Source organism: Cervus elaphus, chromosome 12, assembly GCF_910594005.1.
Source record: "Cervus elaphus chromosome 12, mCerEla1.1, whole genome shotgun sequence".
Lineage (NCBI taxonomy): Eukaryota > Metazoa > Chordata > Mammalia > Artiodactyla > Cervidae > Cervus > Cervus elaphus.
The window spans coordinates 41,720,401-41,746,778 of NC_057826.1; the positions used below are offsets into that span (position 1 = coordinate 41,720,401).

Below are 26,378 nucleotides of genomic sequence, written 5' to 3' on the forward strand. Positions count from 1 at the left end.
CTTTTGTTTTCTAAAAGTCATGCAAACACTGCAAGCTTCACAATTATATGTTAAATTTAATTTATATTTCACTGATAGTAGAAGCATACATTCTCTTTCCTCTTGTTAAAATGTCCATCTCTGTTTCTGTCATTAATCGAGTCTCAGCAAAATATTAAATATTTTGGGTAAGAAACCTTTAACATTTATATATGCTGTATTTTCCCTATTATCTTAATTCTATTTAAATGAAATATTACAGTAGACTAAACACGTTTCATTTTTACGTAATCTTTTTTGGGGGGTATCCTATATTTTGAAAAAATACCCACTGTATCTCTCTCATCAAGACTGAGATAAAAGGGCCAAAAATATATTCTTCTAAACTTTTTAGAAATGTCTTCATCTATATAAAATTTACTGCAATTAATTCTCTGCAGCATAAATCAAGAGGCTTACTGTCAATACTTTAAATCTGATGTTTAAAAGAAATATCAAATGAAAATTTTCTCTGTGTTATAGTTAAGTTTTATAAGGTTATTCGTAATCAATTCAATTTACTTTTCCATTTTTATACAAAGGGACCTTGATAACAAAAAGTTTGAGAACCACTGCTTTATCATGATATACATAATCCTGTAAATTTTAAATAATTTTATCAATAATTGATGCTGAAAGTTAACTATTATCTTAATAACTCTGAGTTACAGTATTAAAACATTACTTGCTTTGCTAATTGGATCAATTTTTATTTTTACTGTTTTATACTTGCTTTACATTTCAGGAATAAACCTTACTTCAGCACAATAATCCATTTAATACTACATCTGTTCGCTAGAGACAGTAGAATGCCAACGAAGTTCAATTTGACTGTGCTAGACACTATTAAAGGAAAAAAATAGGGGGGGAAAAGATATAATCCCTACTCAAAGGAAATTTACGGTCCACAGTAGAAGATACAATTGTACTTAACAAACTAAGACATCGGGGTTTACTATACCAATGCCTTGGCATTTGAAATAAGTTTAGACAAAGAATAAAATCCAGTAACTGGGTAAGTACTTTGGAAGAAAAATGCAGACCAGCACTGTGTAAATAGCAAATGCTTTCTAAAAAAGCTTATATTTGAGGGAAATAGTAGGTAGATGATGTAGTTGAAACAGCCACTCTATAGGAAGATGGGAGACAGGAATTGAAAGGCTGAGTGACAGAAATAGCTTGAGGCAAAATTTCAAAAGCCGGAGAGCTTTGAAAATTAGTCTAAAGGCTTGCATATTATTTTATACATATCGGGGAGCCATCAAAAGTTCTTAAACTGAGAAAACTATGATAAAATATGTGACCATAAGAATATTTGGGTTAAAGATTTGCAGATAGACAAGGAGATTAGATTACTGAAGTAGTAAAGGCTAGAAATGATTGAATAGTACAAAGACATTAAGAATGCAAAGGTAGAGATAAAGAGGTAGAAACTGATGAATAAAGGGAAACAGCTTAGCAGAGAAGTCAAAGTTAGCCAGCTAGGATTTGGTCATAGTACTCCTCAAGGTATAGTGCTATGGTAATGAAAAATCGTTAAGAAGAGTAGTCATTTACCTCCGAATGTTAGTCACATGAAATTTGAAACATAATGAGAAAAGCTTTGTAAAGGGAGTAATTAGTTTTCAGGAGCTCTTTAAAAGAAAAAAATGAAAAACAGTATGTAAGCTAACAGTAGATACCACAAGGTCAAAATCATAAATAGAAACAAAAAGGAGACATGAAGAAAGCAATGTGTAATTTCTCCATTAGTCAAGGAAAAGAAATCTGGTGTTAACAAATGACCACCAAGAAACAGAAGAAATACAATGGCTCTATGATTTAGAAGTTGATCTTACAAGTTTTAAAAGGGGGGTGAGGTGAAAGAAAGGGCTGTTAACACTACAACTCTTTCCTTATGTAGCTATGGTAACAGAGGAGGTCTTCAGAAACAGGGAAAGGGCTTCAGACTGTCATAAACAATCTATACAAAGACTTGGTATAATGTTTTTCATGTAATCTAGCAAAATATTAAAGGTTTTACCAATAGGAATGCATATATTCAAGTAAAATGACACTTTTCAAAGACGATAAAACTTAGTCCACAAAGAAATTTAACATACACTTACAGTGTTGTAAAGTTCTTCCAGTCTAGGAATGGTAAGGAATTTATGCATGCTTACTCCATTTTCAATAAGAAGTTTTACAAATGCAACTCTATCCATTACAAGAGCATCAAGCATAGCTTGTTCCAAGGATCCAACCTAAAACAGCATTAAAATTAACAAATATGTTTCACACATTCTGATTATACAAAAAGTTCTAAATGCAGGTCCTTAGGATTTACACATATTTATTCCTGAACAGATTTAAAACAAAAAGATGCAAAATTGAGAAGGCTAGGACTTAAAACTATATAGGGAATAGAGAAACAGACCTATCTAGAGTAGTATTCCAAAAAGAACATTCTGCAGAAGATCAAGGGTTACAAGGAGGTGGAGGTATAAGAAAGAATCCATCATCAAGTAAATTTGGGGGAAAATACCTTAAAGCAATGATTTTTAGTGTTTAGGAAAGGTTTTTTTTAGAGGAATCATTTTAATAATTAGGGGCCACAACTACATTTAGTGGACAGGGTCAAAAGACACCAGAAATTATGCAGTATGCCAGATAATCTCACTTATATCTCACACAACTTTCTATTATCCTGTTAGATTCTAACAAATGAAAATCCAGTAACTGCTTTACATATAAATACAAAGTATTGTCACAGACTTTCTAAAAATACTACTGTATAAGTCAGACAAGATTATATTTAGTTTTCTTTAGAATTTTAACAGAAACCATTCACCATTAGAGAAAAATCACATCTCTGACAGCAACACAACATGCAGCACTGTAGTTTAATATAACACGTGTATCAGTATTTGTAGCACACCCCTGATGGCTCAGATGGTAAACAATCTGCCTGCAATGCAGGAGATCCAGGTTTGATCCCTGAGTCTAGAGGCGATAATGGCTACCCACTCCAGTATTCTTGCCTGGAGAATTCCGTGGACAGAGGAGCCTGGTGGGCTAAGGAGCCCAGAGGAGCCATGGGGTTGCAAACAATCAGATATGTCTGAGCGACTAACAATTTTTCAACACCTGTAATTGTTTACAGACTCTTTTAGAGACTTCAACAGACTCTAAATCAAATACCCTAAAATTAATGGAGACACAAATAGAGAAATTTCACTGAGAATCATTATAAAATCCATTAAAAATAATATTAGTATATTTAATACCTAATAATATCCCATTGCTTCTGCATATTTTTAAATATTTTGGTATCATATAATAAAAAAACTCTGTGATGAAAATCAATACCAAATTATTAGCTTTTTTCACCTGTTGTTTTTTAATCTTATTCCGATTCTGTCTTCAGAAATTTACTATACGGAGGGAGGAGGTGGGAGGGAGGCTCTAGACAGAGGGAGTATATGTGTACTTGTAGCTGATTCACACTACTATGGAACAGAAATCAACAACATTGTAAAGCAATTATCCTCCAATTAAAAATAAATTTTACAAAAAGTTTACAACTATACAACCTCTTTACAGCAGCTTCTAGTACTATTTCTTCATCCAATCTATCATTGATTTCTATTGTTTCACAAACAGTATGGTCTCCAAAATCTTTTTAAGTATACAGACTAAATATTAATTAATGCCTTATACATGATGGATGGAAGATATTTTATGTGATTTTTTTCACCATTCAGTTCTAACTCATAACAAGGAATATATTTTGACATTGCACTTAAAAACAAGGCACAACTTATAAGAATATAACACTTATTCATTTTCTTATATATTAACAGTCTGTAACTTTTCATAGCATGTTATTCCTATTTTAGCTTAATATTACTTCCTACTTTCTCTGATCACATACAAATCTAATTTGCTATCAACTTAATCTAACATTAACAATATTTGCTCTATTGAAATATGTTTCTACTATAAATCATTTTCATTTCCCTATCTTCAATATAATTAGGACATTACAGTATTTTTCAAAACAATTTGTGTAGTAGGTATTTACTGAATTTCTTTTCCACATAATAAAAAAAGGTATAACAAAGTTTTTGTTTTAAAAAAGAAGTATTCTATACAATTGGGTTTATAATTATTGACCTAGAACAGTAACAAAGCCTGCCAAAATTTTCACACCTGAGAAAAAAAGGCTTAGTTTAAAAAAAAGTCTGTTTGTAAAACAGAATTTGTTTACATACTCAATGCATACTGAACTCCTAACAACAGAGGAAAAAAAGTAAAACAATTGTCCTGCAGACTACGTTCAGGGTGAAGAAGCATAAAATCGGGACTTCCCAGGTGGTTCAGTGGTAAAGATTCTGCCTGCCATTGCAGGAGATGAGGGAAACATAGGTTTGATCCCTAAGTCAGGAAGATCCTTTGGAGAAGGGAATGGCAACTCACACTGGTATTCTTGCCTGGGAAATCCCAGGGATAGAGGAACCTGGAGGGTTTTAAGTCCATGGGGTCACAAAGAATCAGACAAGACTTAGTGATTAAGCATACAGCACAAGCATAAAATCAAACAGATGATACTATGTAGAACAAATCTTTGAGATAAAACAAATATAAAAAGAATGTAAAGGCTATGTTTAAGCCTTTATATCTGAGAAGATAAAACAACCCAATGACATTATTCAAGGGAATGAAAGGGTGGTTTACTGTTGGAGTTTAACCACAGCTGATTAACATCAGTTTCTTCCTCTATAGTTTTGTAAGCGGGGAAGCAACTAAATAATTTTCAATTATTATAGAGAAAATATATTCCCATGATCAAAAAAATCAAATACCATAAAATGATATGAATGAAACTGTCTCTCCTTTGCTCCTCATCTCTGCAGATACATCCCACATTAACAGTTTCCAGTACAATTCCTGACCACACAGGACATATAGATATGTATGAATTTGCCACTTATAAACAGAATTTGCCACAATTAAGATCACACTATGCATACCGTCCTGCAATTTGCTGTTTACATTATGTATATAGAAAGGATCTAGCTCATCCTCTGTAAAGGCTAGATAGTGTTCCAAGATATGGATGAACATTTAATTTATCAAGTCTCCTACTGATTCAGACATTTAACAAAAATTTGTCAAGCACTTACTATACCATAGGCTGTGAAGACAGCAGTGAACAAAACTGAAAAAATATTCTTGCTTTCATAATTTACTTCCTAGGAGTACAGCAAAAAACAAACAAATAGCTTTAATGCATTATGGATCAGGTGATAAATACTACAAAAAATGGCAGAGAAAAACATACAAAATGATGTCAAAGGGGACTGCTATTAAAAAAGGGTGAACAGTAAAAGCTAACTGAGGAGGAGACATTTCATCTGAAGCCAGAAAAATAAGAAGTTGCCAGCCCAGGTAGGCATCTAGGGGAATAATGTTCCAAACAAAGGAAACAGCAAGTACAAAACAGAGAGAGCAGAAGCATTCTTGATATGTTCTAAGCACAACAGGGCCAACACAGCTACAAAACAGGGAGCAAAGGGAACAGTGCTAACAGGTAAGGTAAGAGCACAGACGATGAAAAGTAAAGACGATAAAAGTAAAGATGAAAAGTAAAGACAATGCTAAGCCTTACAAGATATCATAAGGACTCTGGATTGTGGTCTGGGTAAATACAGTATGATACACTGCAAAACAAGAGATGAGAATGAGGAAACCAAACAGGGTGCTACTAAAACAACACAACACAGAAGAAGGGTGATAGTTGATTGGACCAGGATGATAAAGGTGGAAAATACATGAAAGATTTACCACAGGAATTGTTTTAACAGAAAAGTTAAAAATTAAACTTTCTTGTCTCAGAAAGTGGGAAGCTGTTGTGCCATTTACCAAGATGGAGAAGACTGCAGAAGAAAGTGGTCTAAACATTCAAGAAAACACTATAGTGAGTTTTCTTGTACATAGAACACTTTCTCTTTTTCTTTTTATTTTAATCTTTTAATCAATTTCACCCATTTTGCCCACCACCCACATCTGCCTTTGGCAACTACCAATTTGGTTTCTGTATCCATGAGCTTTTTTTTTTTTTAATTCCACATATAGTCCTTATCATAAGAGAGATCAGACAGTATTTGTCTTTCTCTGACTTATTTCACTTAGCATAATGCCCTCAGGGTCCATCCATGCTGCAAATGTTAAGATTCCATCTCTCTTTTACAACAGGGTAATATTCCTCTATACACACATACACACGATTTCTTAACCCTTTCATTTACTGATGGACACTTAAGAGTGTTTCCGTATTTTGACTGTTCAATCAGTGCTGCAATAAACATGAAAGTGCAGGTATCTTTTTGTTCTTTTTCTTCAGCTAAATACCCAGAAGTAAAATTACTGGATATGGTAGCTCAATTATTTAATTTTTTGAGGAACCTCCATCATGATATTTTTCATAGTAGCTGCAACAACTGTGCATAAGCATTTCCCTTTCTCCACATCCTCATCAACACAGGTTATTTATCTTCTTTTTAATAATAGCTACTCTAACAGGTGTGATGTGATAGTTCATTGTGGTTTTGATATGCATTCCCCTAATGATTAATAATGCTGAGGATCTTTTCATGAACATATTGGCTATTTGCATGCCTTCTTTGGAAAAATATCTATTCAGATTTTCTGTCCATTTTCAGTTGGGTTTTTAGGTTGATTTTTGTCTTTTGTTTTTGCTGTCCCTTATGTATTATGGATATTACTCACTTATCAGATCTATGATTTGTAAATACGTTCTTCCACTGAGCAGGCTGCCTTTTCATTTTGTTGATGGCTTCTTTTGTTGTGCAGAAGATTTTTAGTTTGAGGTAGTCTTAGCTGTTTGGGCTTTTTTGGTTTTGTTTCTGGTGTGATTAAAAAAATCATCACTAAAATCTATGTCAAGGAGCTTACCACCTATGTATTCTTCTACAAGCTTTATGGTTTCAAGTCTTCTATTTAAGTCTTTGATACATTTTGAATTGATTTTTGTGTGGGGATAAGACAGTGGTCAAGTTTCAGTTTTTTCATGCAACTGTCTAGTTTTCCTAACACAAATAATTGAAAAACACTGTCCTTTCCTCTTTGTATAGTCTTGACTACTCTGACATAAATTAATTGACATAATATGTGCATGAGTTTATATCTGGGCTCTCTACTCTGCTCCATTGACCTATGTATCTATTTTTATGCCACCGTCATGTTTAAATTACTATAGCTTTGTGAAAAGCATGAAGTCAGGGAGTATAATGCCTTCAGCTTTATTCTTCTTTCTCAAGATTCTTTCAGCTATTTAGGATCTTCAGTGGTTCTATACAAATTTTAGAATTGCTTCTTCTATTTCTGTGAAAAATGCCATTGGAACTTCGATGGGGACTGCACAGAATCTACAGATTGCTTTAAGTAGTGCAGATATTTTAGCAATATTGATTTCTATCAATTAGCATGAAATATCCTTCCATTTCTGTATACGTTCTTCAATTCCTTTCATCAACATATTATAGTTTTTGGTATATACATTTTTCACTTCCATGGCTGAATTTATTCCTAGGTTATTTATTCTTTTTGATGCAACTGCAGATGAGATTTTCACACAATCAGTTCAGTCAGTTCAGTCGCTCAGTTGTGTCCAATTCTTTGTGACCCCATGAACTGTAGCATGCCAGGCTTACCTGTCCATCACCAACTCCCAGAGCCTACTCAAACTCATGTCCATTGAGTCAGTGACTCCATCCAACCATCTTATCCTCTGTCATCCCCTTCTTCTTCCATCTTCAATCCTTCCCAGCATGAGGGTCTTTTCCAATGAGTTGGTTCTTCACATCAGGTGGCCAAAGTATTGGAGTTTCAGCTTCAACATCAGTCCTTCCTTTAGGATGGACTGGTTGAATCTCCTTGCAGTCCAAGGGACTCTCAAGAGTCTTCTCCAACACCACAGCTCAAAAGCATCAATTCTTCGGCACTCAGCTTTCTTTATAGGCACATCCATACATGACTACTGGAAAAACCATAGCTTTGACTAGACAGATCTTTGTTGGCAAAGTAATGTCTCTGCTTTTTAATATGCTGTCTAGGTTGGTCATAACTTTTCTTCCAAGGAGCAAGCGTCTTTTAATTTCATGGCTGCAGCCACCATCTGCAGTGATTTTGGAGCTCAAGAAAATAGTCTGTCACTGTTTCCATTGTTTCCCTATTTACTTGCCATGAAGTGATAGGACTGGAGGCCATAATCTTAGTTTTCTGAATGTTCAATTTTAAGACAACTTTTTCACTCTCCTCTTTCAGTTTCATCAAGAGGCTCTCTAGCTCTTCTTTGCTTTCTGCCATAAGTGTGGTTTATTCTGCATTATCTGAGGTTATTGGTATTTCTCCTGGAAACCTTGATTCCAGCTTGTGCTTCATCCAGTCCAGCATTTCACACAATAGATTTATGCATATTGATTTTGTATCCTGCAACTTTGCTGAACTGACTAGTTCTAAGAGTTTTTTGGTGAAGTCTTTAGGGTTTTCTACATACAGTATAATGTCATCAGCAAAGAGTGACAATTTTACTTCTTTTCCAATTACATGCCTTTTGTTACATTTTCTTGCCTAACTGCTATAGTGAGGGCTTCCAACACTATGCTCAATAAAAGCAGCAAGTGTTTTATTCCTTATCTTAGAGGAAAAGCTTTCAACTTTTCATCATTGAGTATGATGTTAGCTGTACTTTTGTCACATATGTCTTTATTATATTGAAGTGCATTCTCTCCATACCTGCTCTGTTGAGTCTTTATCATAACCAGATGTAGAATTATGTGAAATACTTTTTCTGCATCTATTGAACTGATTACACTATTTTTATCATTATCTTTTTAAAAATAATTTAATTTATTTTTGGCTGTGCTGGGTCATCACTATTTGCATCGGCTTTTCTTTAGTTTTGGTGAGTGGGGGCTACTCTCTGGTTGCAGTTTGTGAGCTTCTCATTGTGGTGACTCCTCTTGTTGAAGAGCACAGGCTCTAGGGAACGTTGGGCTTCAGCAGCTGTGGCACATGGGCTCAGTAGTTATGGTTCCAAGCTCGAAGGTACAACTCCATAGTCGTGACGCATGGGTTTAGTTGTTCTAGAGCATGTGGGATCTTCCCAGGTCATAGATGGAACCTGTGTCTCTTGCACTGGCACTGAGCCACCAGGGAAGCCCTTACCACTGATTTTTTGTGATATATCATGCTGACTGATTTGTAGATGTCCACAATAAATCCCACCTGATTATGGAATGTTGTTGAATTCACTTTTCTAAGATCTTCTCTCAAAAGTTGTTGTCTGAGCAGCTGGGTTCCATCAGTCTGAATCTGGACGCTAAAACACTCCCCCTTAGGGACACTAAAAGGTACTGGCACATTCTCAACTACTGGGAGCGAATAAAAATAAAATATGTTGCTTGAAGAGGCAGAAAGGTTTAAGAGAGAACAAAAAAGCTGGGGCAAAGTTGACTGACAAGGTTCATCCCCTACACAAGACCACATCTTCAACACTAGAAGAGCTGGAGGATTTCCCTGGTGGTCCAGTGATTAAGACGCCATGCTTCCAGTGGCGTGGGTTTGATTCCTGGGTAGGGAACTAAGATCCTGCACACACCACATGACCAAAAAAAAAAAAAAAAAACAAACCTCACACAATTGGAAGAGATGGTTATTTCATCTACTGTACAGAAACCAGAACAGAGTCAAGTAAAAATAGAGAACTATGTTCCAAGTGGAAGAGTAAGAAAAAACAATGAAATGGAGGTAAGTAATTTACCTGAGAAAGAGTTCAAATTATTATAAAGATGCTTACCAAACTGTGGAGAAGAATGAACAAAGCAAGAACTTCAATGAAGAGATGGAAAATCTAGGACCGTATCAACCAGAAGTCAAAGAACTGAAGAATAAAAGACTGAACTGAAAAATACACTAACAAGGTTCAACAGCAGACTACAGGAAGCAGAAGAAAGGATCAGTCAACTTGGAGATAAAGCAGTAGAATTCACCCAATCAGAGTAGCAAAAAAAAATCTTTCAAAAAGTTAAGTTAAATTAAGAAACTTATGGGACAGTATCAAATGGACTAACACATTTTAGGCTTCCCAGAAAAAGAGAGAGACAAAGGGGTAGAAATCATATTTGAAGAAATAATGACTGAAATGTCTCTAATTTCAGGAAGAAAACAGACATCCAGATACAGGAAGTTCAGAGAGTTCCAAATGAGGTGAACCTATAGAGACCTTCATAGAGATACATAACTGAAATGCCAAAAGTTAAAGACAAGGAGAGGATATTATAAGCAATAAGAGAAAAACAACTTGTAACACACAAGGGAATCTCCATAAGACTATCATAAGATTTTTCCGCAGAAACTCTGCACGCTAGATTAGAGTGGCATGATATATTCAAAGAACTGAAAGAAAAAACTTCCAATGAAGAATACTCTAGACTTGGCAAAAATTCTTAATCTGAACTGAAGGAGAGAAAGACTTTTCCAAACTAGCAAAAAATAAAAGGGTCTATCACCACTAAACCAGGCTTTCAAGAAATGTTAAAGGAGCTTCTTTTAAGCTGAAAAGAAAAGGTGGTACTTAGTAATAAGAAAACATATGAAAGAATAAATCTCAGTGGAAAGGTAAATATACAGTAATAGTGGTAAATTAATCACTTATGAAGTTAGAATAAAGGTAAAAGACAAAAGTAATAAAAAACAGCCACGATTACAGTAATTAGTTAAGAGAAACTCACACTAAAAAGATGTAAAATGTGACATGAAAAACAAAACAGGAAGGGTAGCATGAAAATGTTAAGATTTAGAATGGGATCAAAGAAGTGGTTATTAACATAAAACAAACTGTTAAGAGATATGTTATTATCTATAACTCTCATCATAACCACAAAGCAAAAACCTATAGTAAATATGCAAAAGATAAAGAGAAAGGAATATAAACGTATCATTAAAGAAAGTCATCAAACTACAAAAGGAGAGCAAGAGGAAAAAAAAGAAAGGAACAGAGAGGAATTACAAACACAACCAGAAAACAGTTAACAAAATGTCAGAAAGTACATACTTAAAATAATTATTTTAAATGTAAATGGACTAAATTCAACAATTCAAAGAGTAGCTAAATGAATAAAAATGTAAGACCCTATCTACATGCTGTCTATAACAGACTCATTTTAGATGTAAAGACACGCAAACAGACTGAAAGTAAAGAAATGGAAAAGGATATTCCATGCAAATGGAAACCAAACAAAAGCTTACCTATATCAGACAGAGGAGAGTTTAAAAAAAGACTGTAATAAGAAACAATGATGGATGGTACATAATGTTAAAGTGGTCAATTCAACAAGAAGATAAAACATTTGTAAATATTTTTGTACCTAACATGGGAGCACCTAAATGCATAAAGCAAATAGTAACAGACTTAAAGGGAGAAACAGACAGCAATACAAAATAATAGTCACTTACATAAATGGACAGATCATTCAGATAGAAAATCAGTAAGAAATCATAAGCCTTAAATGACAAAACAGACCCAAGGATTTAAAACAGATAAACAGAAAGTTCCTTCCCAAAAGCAACAAATACACCTTCTTCTACAGTGTACACAGAAAATTTTATAGGACAGACAATGTTAAGCCACAAAACATGTCTTAGTAAGTTTAAGAAAACTGAAATCATATCAAGCATCTTTTCTGGCCACAATGGTATGAAACTAAAAAGTAATCGCACAAAGAAAACTGGAAAATTTTAAAATGTGTAAAGATCAAACAACATACTACTCAATGACAAATGGGTCAAAGAAAAATCAAAATAGAAATAAAAAAATACCTTGAGACAAAAATGAAAATATGACATAACAAAAATTTATGGTATACAGCAAAAGCAGTTCTAAAACAGAAGTTCATAGTGATAAAACAAAAAAAAGTCTCAAATAACATAACTTTATATTGCAAGAGACCAGAGCAGAAAAGAATAAATGATACTCAAAGTCAGCAGATGGAAGAAAGTAACAAAGATTAGACAGATATAAATGAAACATTGAAAAGACAACTATAATGAAACTAGAGCTAGTTCTTTGAAGATAAAATTGAAAGCACAAACATTTGGAACTTAAAAGCTTTTGTATAGCAAAGGAAACCATAAACAAAAACAAAAAAAGGAAAATATCTGCAAAAAAAGCAACTGTGCATGCATGCTCCATTGTCTCTGACTCTGTGACCCTATAGACTACCAAGCTCCTCTGTCTGGGGTTGCCATTTTCTCCTTCAGGAGATCCTCTCAACCCAGGGATGGAACCTGCATCTCCTGCATTGGCAGGCAGATTCTTTACCACTGTGTCACCTAAAAAGCCAAATATTAGGGAAATGTGCATCAAAACTACAATAAAGTACCCCCTCAACCAGTCAGAATGGCCATCATCAAGAAATCTACCAACAATAAATGCTGGAGACAGTGTGAAGAAAAGGGAACCCTCTTGCACTGTTGGTGGTAATGTAAACTGATACAGCCATGATGGAGAATAGTATGGAGGTTCCTTAAAAAACTGAAAATAGAACTACCATATGATCAGCAATACCACTATTGGGCATATACTGAGAGAAAAATCATAATTCAAACAGACATTTGTACCCCAATGTTGACTGCAGCATTATATGAAACAGCCAAGACATGGAAGCAACCTAAATGTCCATCGACAGATGAATGGATAAAGATGTGCTACATATATATGGTGAAGTATTACTCGGCCATAAAAAGGAATGAAACTAAAAAAAAAAAAAAAAAGGAATGAAACTGAGTCATCTGTAGTAATGTGAATCACTACAGTCGCTTCAGCATCAGTCCTTCCAATGAATATTCAGGACTGATCTCCTTTAGGATGGACTGGTTGGATCTCCTTGCAATCCAAGGGAGTTCTCAAGAGTCTTCTTCAACACCACAGTTCAAAAGCATCAATTCTTCGGCACTCAGCTTTCTTTATAGTCCAACCGTCACATCCATACATGACCACTGGAAAAACCATAGCCTTGACTAGATGGACCTCTGTTGGCAAAGCAATGTCTCTGCTTTTCAATATGCTGTCTAGGTTGGTCATCACTTTCCTTCCAAGCAGTAAGCGTCTTTTAATTTCTTGGCTGCAATCACCATCTGCAGTGATTTTGGAACCCAGAAAAATAAAGTCAGCCACTGTTTCCACAGTTTCCCCATCTATTTGCCATGAAATGATGGGACTGGATGCCATGATCTTAGTCTTCTAAATGTTGAACTTTACACCAACTTTTTCAGTCTCCTCTTTCACTTTCATCAAGAGGCTCTTTAGTTCTTCTTCACTTTCTACCATAAGGGTGGTGTCATCTGCATATCTGAGGTTATTGGTATTTTTCCCAACAATCTTGATTCCAGCTTATGCTTCCTCCAGCCCAGCGTTTCTCATGATGTACTCTGCATATAAGTTAAATAAGCAGGGTGACAATATACAGCCTTGACATACTCTTTTTCCTATTTGGAACCAGTCTGTTATTCCATGTCCAGTTCTAACTGTTGCTTCCTGACGTGCATATAGGTTTCTCAAGAGGCAGGTCAGATGGTCTGGTATTCTCATCTCTTTCAGAATTTTCCAGTTTATTGTGATCCACACAGTCAAAGGTTTTGGCATAGTCAATAAAGCAGAAATAGATGTTCATCTGGAACTCTCTTGCTTTTTCGATGATCTAGCGGATGTTGGCAATTTGATCTTTGGTTCCTCTGCCTTTTCTAAAACCAGCTTGAACATCTGGAAGCTCATGGTTCACGTATTGCTGAAGCCTGGCTTGGAGAATTTTAAGCATTGCTTTACTAGCGTGTGAGATGAGTGCAATTGTGTGGTAGTTTGAGCATTCTTTGGCATTGCCTTTCTTTGGGATTGGAATGAAAACTGACCTTTTCCAGTCCTGTGGCCACTGCTGAGTTTTCCAAATTTGCTGGCATATTCACAGCAGCACTTTCACAGCATCATCTTTCAGGATTTGAAATAGCTCAACTGGTATTCCATCACCTCCACTAGCTTTGTTCCTAGTGATGCTTTCTAAGGCCCACTTGACTTCACATTCCAGGATGTCTGAATCTAGGTAAGTGGTCACACCATCGTGATTATCTGGGTTGTGAAGATTTTTTTTGTACAGTTATTCTGTGTATTCTTGCCACCTCTTCTTAATATCTTCTGCTTCTGTTAGGTCCCTACCTATATGTATATATACATTATATAAGGAATCTATAAAACTGGTACAGATGAATCTATTTGCAGGGCAGGAGTACAGGCACAAATGTAGAAAATAGACATGTGTGAATATAGAGGGAGAAGAGAAGGTGGGTCGAATTAGGAGTGTGGCACTGAAAAATATACATTACCATGTGTAAAAGAGATAGCTAGTGGGAAGTTGTTGTATAATATGGGGAGCTCAGCTTGGAGCTCTGTGATGACCTAGAGGGATGGGATGGGGGAAGTGGGAGAGAGGCTCAAGAAGGAGGGGATATATGTGTGCACATGGCTAATTCTCTTTGTTGTACAGTTTCCACTGACACAACAGTGTAAAGTAATTATAATTCCAATAAAAAAAGAAATTGACAAGCCTTTAGCTAGACTCAAGAAGAGAAACAGAGAGGACTCAAATAAATAAAAAATGAAAGAGATGTTACAAATGATACCAGAGATATAAAGGAACATAAGAGGTTAACATAAAAATTATATGCCAAAAAACTGGACAACCTAGAAGAAACAGATCAATTCCTAGAAGCATAAACTTACCAAAACTGAATCATGATGAAATAGAAATCGTGAACAGACTAATTAGGAATAAGGACCAGACAGCTTCACTGGTAAATTTTACCAAACATTCAAAGAATTAATACCAATCCTTCTCAAACTCTTCCAAATTTATCTTATGAGCCCAACATTACTCTGAGCCCAAAATCAGACAAGGATGCCACAAGAAAAGACAATTACAGGAAAACATTCCTGACAAACGTAAATGCAAGCTATAGAATTTTTAGAGATCTATATGAAAAAACACAGTTTTTATCAAGAGGCAAATGAAACTTACTAAATTCTAAATGGATCTGGATGCTGCAGAATGTTTAGTTACAGTAATTTTGCACTTTTGACTGACAGGTAAAATGTCAAGTTAGGTCACAGTTTCAGCAAATACTGTGTTATAATTTAGCTTAATTACATTGTTTATATACATTATTTACATACCAGCCACTGCTGTCCATAAACAAATACATGATTTTTGGCGATGTCAACTCTATCCCATGCCAATGTAAGGATGAGCTGGTCAAATGCAGATGCATTAGTGCCTAATTGAACAAAGAAAACAGTTGACAAGTTCAATTAACTAATTTGAATTTTTTGGCAAGTACATTTTTGTGCAAATGTTTAATAGGATGAATTTATAGAAGTCAAACTGGGGGTACTCTTTTGCCCCCTTCTGATGCCTATGTCAGAAGCTTTCTCTATCTCCTTTATACTTTAATAAAACTTTATTACACAAAAGCTCTGAGCGATCCAGCCTCGTCTCTGGCCCCGGATTGAATTCACCTCCTCCGGAGGCCAAAAATCCTGCGTCTCATCGTTCAGCAACAACCTTTCATCTTGGGGGCTCGTCCGGGATCCTTCAGGACAAGATGGGAGCTAACAATTCCAGCCTCACTCCTTTGAACTGTATCCTGAAAAACTGGGATAGATTTGATCCCCAGGGCTTAAAGAAGACACACCTGGTCTTCCTAAGTGATACTGCATGGCCACGGTACCCACTGGAGGACGGCGAACGGTGGCCAGCTGGAGGATGGGCCTGACAATCTATGTGAGCCTACTTCTGCTGACTCCAGAAATCCTGAGTCTGCCGTTTGATCCTCAAGACAATGCCTTCCTGTCCTGGGCTCACTCCTATGCTGCATTCCACAATCGGTCTAACTGCTGGGTCTGCGGAGCACTCCCCTCTTCATCAGTGGAAGGCGTCCCATGGTGGACATCTCCACTTCAAGGAAAGGACTTTCTCCAAGTCTGCAAATACCTTCAACAATCGCATGTGATACCTCTTCTTAAACTGATGACATCTAACAACCTTAAGATGGACTGATGTAACTATGGACATAATGTGACTTTTCATTTTGATTTTAACTTGGTTTAATGACTATTTTGCCTTACATTTGTAACCTGTATAATGGGGTTTTCTAACCATCTAAAAGCTTTTAATTTACAAATAGTTGTCCGAGCTCCTATGAGTGCCACAGCCTCCTCCAATATTACTTGGAGCCCCTGGATCAGACATCCTCACCATGAGGATTAGGAGAATATGTTGCCTCACCAATTTAGGGACAATGCCCCCTTGTCAGCTCGGAAGCAGTTATGAAATGAGAATGACTCCCCTTTTCCCTAGGCAACATAATTCTCCTAAAAGAAAAGTGGGGAATGAGAGAGTCATTTCCTAGGCAGGTTGATAAGAAGTCTAGGGGTCCCCAAGGAGAGAGAGGTCTGGGATATTCAAGGAGGAAGAAAGGACAAACTTTTTTACTTTTTTTCCTCTACATTCTTTAGGATTATATAACAATAATGTATCCTGCCTGAGGACAGTCTTTGGATTAAACCCTCTGGCTAATTCTGTTATCTTAAAACATAAATTATGGGAGTAGGTCTGGTCTTTACAAGGATGTATCCTGCCTGAGGACGATCTTTGGATTAAACCTTCTGGCCAACTCTGTTATCTTAAAATGTAAATTATGGGAGTAGGTCTGGTGAGGTCTTTACAACCTCCAGACATTCTTTGGATTCATTGAAGAGTATATAACTCCATTGCTAACACTAGCAAAGGGGGTACTCTTTTGCCCCCTTCTGATGCCTATGTCAGAAGCTTTCTCTATCTCCTTTATACTTTAATAAAACTTTATTACACACACACACCCACACAAAAAGAAGTCAAACTGCTGTGTAGAAGGATATATAAAGTTTTGGATACACTGCCAACATAAACTCCAGAAATGTTATACCATCCATCAGGAGTATACAAATACCCAGTAGGAGGATAAAAAGCTTCCCCCCCCCAACCCCAATTAATAGGGTTTCTTTAACATCTTTCTATCATTTCCAAATTTCCGCTAATATCTATTACATAAATTCTGACTCATTTTTCCATGGATTATTCATCTGCTTATCACTAATTTTTAAAACCTTCTAGTGATCTTTCCACATTCCTACTCTTAGTTATCTCAACTATAAAATGAGGAAAACAGGAAATCTGACTCTTAGGGCTGTTGCAAGAGTAAACAACATAAACTACTAAAGCATAGTAGCTAGTTACAGAAAGAATATAGCAAATATTAGTGCTCTCTTTGTATTTTTTATACTTATGAAATCACATTCATTGACCTTTCCCTTTATGGTTTCTAGGCTTCCTATTACTTATGATCTTTATTCTTAGATGATGTAAACATGCTATATTTATTATAGTATTTTTAAAATGTTTGCTCTATTGGCAATTTATTATGGCCTAACATTTGCAAAATTCTTGTGAATGGTAAGACAACACCTCTTGCTCTGCTTCTGCTACCTCATTCCATACTGTCAGGTATTTAGATGGAACATTTTAGTTTCTAATTTTTGAAAAGATTTCGCACTATAAACTATTTATCATTTGGATGCCTTTGGAAAGATAATGAGAGAAAAACAGTTCAAGTGAATGTATAATAACCCCTCAGTCCTAGAAGATACAAGTTTTCTTTCCAAACTTTCCTTCCTAATAAAATTCACAAATTTAAGAATGCTATCTTTAATTTCCATCAACTAATACCTTATTACTTTTAAACACTTATTTTTCAGCCAATTAAAAATGTGACACATTTTATACATCCTTAACAAGATAACAGGCTTAATGGCATAAATCCTAGTTTGAACTTTTAAAAAAATTATATAATATAAAGACAAAAGCGAATTTACTGTCACAGAAAGTGAATGCTATGTCTTTTACAAAGAAAAATTACTGAAAGTTTTAATTCTCAAATTAAAAAACCTAACTTATATAAAAAGACTTTAAATGAAAGACCTAACAAATACATTTTAAACCTTACCTTTAAGCAGTGCAGTAAGTATTGCTACATCTATATCTTGATGTTCATCTGATCCAATGTGGAAAACAGTGATCTATTTAAAGATTAATCCATAATATTATACATTTACATTTTAAAAGCTAAGGCATAAAGCAAATAAATCACACACAAATCACAAAGTAATTTCAAACTACATGGCATTACAATTTTGGGGGGGTCGGAAATAATTTCATTATAATAAAAAACCCAGAAAATTAAGAATCTGTACCATTTACCAAATAAAATTCAAGTATTTTCAAACCTTTAACATTTTTCTAACTGAGAATTCTCCCTACAGTCCAGTGGTTAGGACTCCATGCTTTCATGGCCAAGGGCCTGGGTTCAATTCCTGGTTGGGAAACTAAGATCCCACAAGCCACAGGGGTGGCCAAAAATTAATTTTTTTTAAAGTATTACTCTAGTTTAGAGTGTGCTTTGAATGAAATAAAAAGGCTTATTCTGATGAAATCTACTTACGAGCTCCTTTCTTTTCATACATTCCATTAGTGTTTGAAATAAATGAACTGCTTCACTCTGGCCAAAGTTAAATGTTTTTTTGATAGTTGAAATAATATCAGGCTCTGCTGCATCAGGAAGATTCCTGAAATAAGAGGAAACACAACTTAATCCGCTGATTTCAAATTCCATAATTTGAAGAATCTCGTTATCATCAAGTACTGGTGGAGGGGCAAGACATTTAAAGATACTGTATTAAGTACTTGGAAAAAAAAATTAAATACTCGACCGTGAGCGAAATCTGCTTCATTGGACTCCCACTACAAATCACAAGGGTGAAAAACAGAAAATGGAGCGATTTTTCTCTGAATTATTTCCAACTTTTTTTTACAAGGCATGTGTTAACATTATCAGTACTCACATTCTGTAAGATTTTGTATAATTTTAAGATATTATGATGTGTAAAGCAGTATTTCACCAAAATGTGTTAGATATCAGCACATTTGCATTTTTCTTTTTCTCAATGTGGAATATATTTACATGGCTCAAAAGTTTGATATAAAATATAAAAATGTGAAAATTCATAGTGGAAGTGTCCTTTTCACTGTCTTCCATCAGTCAGTTCCATCTCAACTGCTCTCAAGAAACACTATTACTTTGTGTAACTTTCCAGGATCTCTTTCCATACACACAATTATTATTCTGCTTTTCTCCCACATAAAAGGCACCATAATATACGTTACTGTACATGTTCCTTTTTCCACAACTATATTTTGTTAAATCTTCTCAAGTCTACTAAACAGATTAAAACCATACATAACTGCAAACTATTCCACTGTGCAAATGTACCATGTTATTTATCTAGTCCCCTTGATATATGCTCTATATTGTTCCAATCTTTTATTATTACAAACCATACTGTAATGCCTAACTTTATGTAAGTTACTTCACATGTGTACATTTGTAGGAAAATTACCAGAAATAAAACTATCAAGTCAAAAGATATGTGCCTCTGTATATTTAACAGATATTGCAAAACTGTCCACAAGAAAGACTGTTATATTTTAATTCATTCTAATAATGTGTCAGACAGGCCTTTTCCTCAACCCTTAGGAAGGTATTTTCAAGTTCATAAAATACCAAAATTAATTTAATATTCTAGAAGTCACAAGCCTCTTTATGCAAGGGTGCTCAGTTGTGTCCTACTCTTTACGACCCCATGGATGGTAGCCCATCAGGCTCCTCTATCCATGGAATTTTCCAGGCAAGAATACTGGAGAGGGTTGTCATTTCCTACTCCAGACCCAGGGATCAAACCTGCATGTCGTTCGTCTCCTGAACTGGCAGGCAGATTCTTTACCACTCCACTACCTAGGAAGCCCCCACAGCCCTCTTTACGTGAAATTATTAAAAATATGTTGTAATCATACACTTACCCTCCTTCTTCTGTTTGCTTATGAATATATGCTAGTAGATCTGCAGCTCTGCCGGTTCCTTCACATACGACGACTGGAACAGGAGGACTTTCCTGAAGGTATTCTAAAACTGTGAGGATAACATTTGGCCCACCCTCAAATATAAGTGCCACCACAGGAACACCTTGACCAATTCCTTAAAAAAGTAAAAGGATTAATTATGATATCAGGCAAAATTCAATAATTTAATCTTATTTTTTTTCTCAATCAGAAACAATAAAAAGCCAAAATAAAATTTCTTAAAAGACTGTGTTGAATTAAAGTACTCAACATGACACTACTCTGATATAAATAAAATACTAAAAAAATTACACTGACTTTTAAGTCTGTTCTAAATAACAAAATTAGAAAATTCAATATATAACAAGGCACACACTGGAACATATATTCACTGAAAAGCAATAACTATTTTGCATATTTCACTACTTTAACTCTTGATTAGAAATTAAAACACCAAGTTGGTTTTCAGTTTGCTTTTAATATGGCATGAGTTGAACTTCCAATGTTTATTTTTAATCACTTTTTGATTCCAAATGTATTGAGCCATTAGTATAGAAATTAATGACAGAATCAGGATTACATAAACAGAACAGATTAATAAAATCCAAGACCTCCATAAGAGTAACAGAAAAAAAATTTAGTGAATACCTTGCTTAGTGAATACCTAGTGAAAAAATCCAAAATATAGGTATTTGCAAAGTTCTAAAACATTCCTAAGTTTTAGGAGATGCTATGACTCCATCATAATCTGAAAATACTATTCTGTAATTTTTGTACTTATATTTCACTTCATCACACAGCTCACTTTGGTGTCCTAAAATTATAAAATCTCTTCTTTTTGAAATAAAAATATAGATGTTGAACCAGAAAGCTTGACCATGGCTGGAAAAGAAGGTGTGTGTCAAGAATACTAACTTTTAAGACATATTTACCAAAGAGTGATACCTATTTGTGTTATCAACTTTAAGTAAAGTGATTCTTATTTCACAATAAAGTATGTTTTTCCTCTTCAGTCCTGAACTTCAAAGTCATGTACTGGAATACATCATACATTAAGAATATTTCTGAATTTCTTGAGATGCAAAGGGATTACAGTAGCAACAAAGCTTCCAATGAACTTTTGTGGCTTGGCCTTGATATTTGAGTATCCTGTTTAATCTCAAACTTCCTTTCCTAGGTCTTATTTTGTGTAAGGTCAGTTACTCTTTGTTGTTTTGTATGTCATCCTGCTACTAAGGAAATGAGGACTTAAAGAACATTCTACCTTTCATAGAATGCTGCTAGCAATTAATACAGCCCAAAATAATTTTAACAACAAATTTATAAATGCCCTTACTAGCATGAATTCTTTGCTGATTAACAGTTTTTTCAAGTTCTCTTCTAAGTCTGACTTCTGCTCCATACTTTCCAACAGTGCCATCATCCACCAATATGAAATGGGAATGCAGATTATTCAGAACATTCAATTTGCTCAGAGGGTTCAACAAAGTTTGGTAAGGAGCAACCACCTAAACAATAGCAAACATGAGAGTTAGTGGGTAGGATTAAATATAACATAAAGTAAAAACAAATTTTGAAATAACCTGTAAAGGCAAAAATACAAGATATAAAAAAGAATGTATCAAAAAGCATGAGCTTTTAAGCAGCTGAAAATTATATTTTGGTTCTCACTGCAGAATATATATTTCATCATCCCATGCAAAGGAAACAGCAGCAAATAAGCAAATTAACAATGTTAAGAAACTCTCAGGTTATTAGGGAATAAAGTGCAATATATAAAGGACACTGAATAAAAGCAGTTAAATGTCATATTGCTACTTTTCCAGTCATAAGTAGAATCTTTAAAATTGATGTTAGAAATTTAATTGCATTTGAAAATGATCATTATAATTAATTCCTTTTTAATAATCTCTTGAAAAATTATCTACAACAATTTGCATGTCTTTAACCTACTTGAATAAAACACTAGCATTTGATTACTACTTTCACAGACAGGACAATTAATTCTTAACATCACGCAATCATTAAAAACTTAATTACACAGACTGGCATGATATGGAAAAGGTGTGAAACAGTTATACAAAAAAGGGCAGAAACCAAATGTACTAACACTATAATCACAACTGTTTAAATCTATGATGGTGTTTTCAAAAGGACTGTAGTATGATCACGAATATTTTAGGTTGACTTTGACTATTCTTGCTCTAATTTTGTTTCAACATAAGCTCAAATAAAAGAAATTTTAAAAAACACTCTTACATCTCTCCCAACAAGATCATTTCTGTTTTCAATCACTCCCCATGGAGCTATTCCAATAGTGCAAATCTTTCGAGATGATCTGGAAGCATGTTCTTTAAGGGCATCACCAACATGTTTTGCCACACCTGTTCATATAAAATTAAATTCACTTTATTTGAAAGTCTTTATTGTGTTCAGAACAATCCTGTTCTCAGTAACGTTACAACTGGTGCTAGTTTTTTTACATATACAAGATAAAAAGCAACGAACCAAAAGACAAACTTTCAAAAGAAAACACAAGGACGAAAAAGAAAAAGAAAAAAAGAAACCCACAATGTCAAATCACTACAACTGCCTGAAACACACGTAAAACTAACTTTTACCATGTTGTTAGGCCTAGTCTCCTCTCTTAGATTCCTCATGTTAACTGTAGTTTTTGTTACTGCTCTATACATCATCTAAAAAAAAAGAAGAGTATGGCTCAGGACTATAAGCAAAACACACACTCACAAAAAACTACAACAGTTTTCCAACTGAGTCAAAAATTGGGAGGAAAGTTTACAGAAAAAGTAATTCAAAAGAGCACATAACTTCTCATTACCACTTGTTACGGACTAAACAGTATCCTCCCCAAAATTCCTATGTTGATATTCTAACCCCAGTACCTTAGAATGTGACGGTGTTTGGAAATAGATCCTCTATGTTATCGTGTGAAAATGAGCATGTTAGGGTAAGCCCTAATCCAATCTGGCTGGTGTCCTTGTAAGAAGGGAAAATTTGGACACAAAAAGAGACACCAGAGATGCACATGCAATGGGAAAGGCCACAAGAGGACGTAGTGAGAAAATGGCCATCTGTAAGTCAAGGAGGGCTGCATCAGGAGGAACCAAACTTGATAACATCTTGATCTTGGGTCTCCAGAACTATGAGAAAATAAATTTCTTTTGATTAAGCCTCCCAGTCTGTGGTATTTTAACAGCCCTAGCAATCAACGCATCACTTAGATTATTATAACACATTAGATCTCATTCCTCACATGGATTACTGAAATAGCATCTTCACTGTCCTTCCAATTGCTGCCTTGCCTGTTTATAGTCTATTTTTAAACTATCATTCAAGATATCTTTGCTCCTGTCAACTCTCTGTTTAAAACCTCCCCTTCTAATTCAGATTAAAAGTCAAAGTGCTTATAATGGCCTACAAGGCCTTATATAATGATCTGTCTGTTGCTCTGATATTTACCACAAACCCCATGTCAACCCCACCATCACCACTCACCTGTAACTTTCTGATCTCATCACCCAGCAGTCCTTGCTCATTCTACTCAAGCTACACTGGACCTTTCTTACTAGTTTTCCAATACTTTCCATTTCTTCTCCTTTAAATGCTCTGTCCCACATTATTCTTAATCTCATTTGCTTCATTTCTTCCACTTCTACTCAAAGTTACCTTCTGAACGAAGCTTCCTTGACCATCCCTCACTATCCCTCCTCTACATTTTTTTGTCTCCCAAAGCACTTATTGTTTAATTTATTATACATTTAGTTATCTCCTTGTTTTCTACATCTTTCCCACTAGAATATAAGCTCTATGAAGGCAAATATTTTGTGTAATGATATATTTTCAGTGGCTAGAAGAGTGCCACAATAAGGTTCAAAAACCAGTTGCTGTTAATGAAATAGATATTTGCAAACTAATAACTCTGTTTTACTTTGGATATTAAAATTAATTTGCCTTCCTTCTATCCAAACTGTATATGTGATAGGAAAGACTTAGAATATAAGATTATATTAAAAATTAATTTCAAAAGCTATTTTTTACCAATGTCTAGGCAATGAATTGCCATTCCTTTCTCAATTTACCAGCAGTCACAAAGTGACAAGAACAACACTTTGCTATACAGCAGGAGGTCAGCAAGCTTTTTATAAAGGACCAAATTTTAAGCATTTTAGGCTTTGCAAGACATACAGTCTAAGAACTATCCAGCTCTGCTTTTATAGCACAGAAGTATGATATAAAACGATACAAAAACAAATGTGGCTGTGTTCCAGTAAACCTTTATCTACAAAAACAAGGAGCAGGCTAGATTTGGTGCAGGGACCCATAGTTCGCAAACCCTTGTTCCAAAGCCCATTATTCTTGGGAATTCCCTGATGGTCCAGTGATTAGGATTTGGCACTTTCATCACAACGGCCCAGGCTGGGGAACTAAGATCCTGCAAGCCACAACACACAGCCAAAAATAAAGTCTTAATTAAAAAAAAAAGGTAAATGATAAAGCATATTATTCTTTTAAAAGAACAAACAAAAACCAAATTCATTTTTCAGTTAGCATTTATCCTTAAGAACTATAGATTACTTAACAGAAGACTAGTATACATTTATACTGTGTTGACTTTTCAAATATTTGATATTATGAAAAATTTACAAACACATCAAATAAAAATTATACCAATTTTATTACTGTTTACCTGTGTTTACTCCTCCAGTTAAAATCCAGGCTCCGGTTGTAACTGCAGCTTTAATAAGACCCTTTCCAAGCAACTGCTTGATTCGTGGGTGAAGCTCAAACTTCTGCATGCCACCATGCACAGAGATAACAAGTTTGGGTAATTCCATTTGCCATTCTTTAAGCAGAAGTTGTAGAATGATTTCAGGTTTGGTGTCATATGATAGCCTCACATACTAACAAGAAAAGATTTTTAAAAAATAATTCATAAGTTTCATAATGCAGCATCATATGACTTAAGAAAAACTTTATTTGCATCAGATTATTGTAAAATAGATTTCATAGGCTACTTGTAATATATTTACATTCCTAAGAAAAAGCAATAACAAACAAACAATTTTAAAGTTGGAAAATCATTCTGTAAGAGCTATAGTGGCACTCTAATTTTCAAAGTTAATTAGGATGTAAATTTGTTACTCTTTCTGATTATATAAACCCAATTACCATTCATCTAGTTTACAAATTTATCCACAGTATTTCTTACCTTGTAAGAAGAAATAAAAAATATTCATATCAAAACTATAATACTCAGATGTTGGGGGGGGGAAGCCACTTTTAACATTCTCTAATAAAGGTTCTTTCCAAAACAATATATTATCCATTCCTTTACAAACAGAGATCAAACACCAAGGAAAAATATCCCAAAATATCATAAATTATATAAAACTGAGAAGACTCCAGATTCTCTTAAGAATGATTTGTAATGAGATTTCTTCTGTAAGTCTTTAAGCATTAGCTTTAACTCATCATTATTCTTGGGTACATTAAGTAGTGCTTGGAAAATAATCTAAAGCTAATAAATTAAAAAAACAGATTATAGAACTTCCCTGGTGGTCCAGAGGTTGGGAGTCCACCTGCCAATGCAGGGGACACAGGTTTGATCCTTGGTCCAAGAGGATTTCACACGCTGTGAGGCAACTGAGCCTGTGTGCCACAACTACTGAGGCCATGCTCCGCAAAGAAGAGCAGCCCCTACTTGCAGCAACTAGAGAAAGCCCTCATGCAGCAATGAAGACCCATCACAGTCATAAATGAATAAATAAAATAAAATAAAAAGATTATGTTAGTAATAAATGAGGAATTCCATTTTCAACAATGATGGACTACATTGTTTTGGACCAACTCTGCCCCTGGGAACTAGAGAATCTAGATTAACAACCCCTGTTATTAAGACATCAGTAGGCTACCAAAGCTGTGACAACTTGTGGGGTCAGAATCCAAGAGAACAGAAAAACCTGGAGAGACAGGCCCACCATATGACACTGCTTAGCAAATCAAGTCAGGGAGGGAGTCAGGCACAGCAACTTAAAAGGTAAAATGTAGACAAGTCTAAATGAATCACAAATTATTATTGGGGGATTTAAAGATTTTTATTTATTTATATTTGGCTGTGCCAGGTCTTTGTTCTGCGTAGGCTTTCTCTAGTTGAAGCGAGTGGGGGCTACTCTTCACTGCAGTGCTCTGGGCTTCTCACTGTGGTACCTTCTTATGTTGCTGAGCACTGGCTCTAGG

The 26,378-nt window shown here is 35.0% G+C and overlaps 1 protein-coding gene across 1 annotated transcript in view; it reads right to left on the bottom strand.

The window, feature by feature from the left end:
- The window catches only part of TRPM7 (transient receptor potential cation channel subfamily M member 7), a 102,181-nt gene that overhangs the window by 52,373 nt on the left and 23,430 nt on the right, over positions 1-26,378 (bottom strand). Inside the window, exons 5-12 of the mRNA XM_043920965.1 lie at positions 24,829-25,042; positions 22,380-22,504; positions 21,457-21,628; positions 20,082-20,256; positions 18,667-18,790; positions 18,172-18,244; positions 15,305-15,405; positions 2,127-2,261 (exon numbers count right to left, since the gene is read on the bottom strand). Coding sequence (XP_043776900.1) covers positions 2,127-2,261; positions 15,305-15,405; positions 18,172-18,244; positions 18,667-18,790; positions 20,082-20,256; positions 21,457-21,628; positions 22,380-22,504; positions 24,829-25,042 — 1,119 coding nt within the window. The remainder of the gene's footprint in view (positions 1-2,126; positions 2,262-15,304; positions 15,406-18,171; positions 18,245-18,666; positions 18,791-20,081; positions 20,257-21,456; positions 21,629-22,379; positions 22,505-24,828; positions 25,043-26,378) is intronic.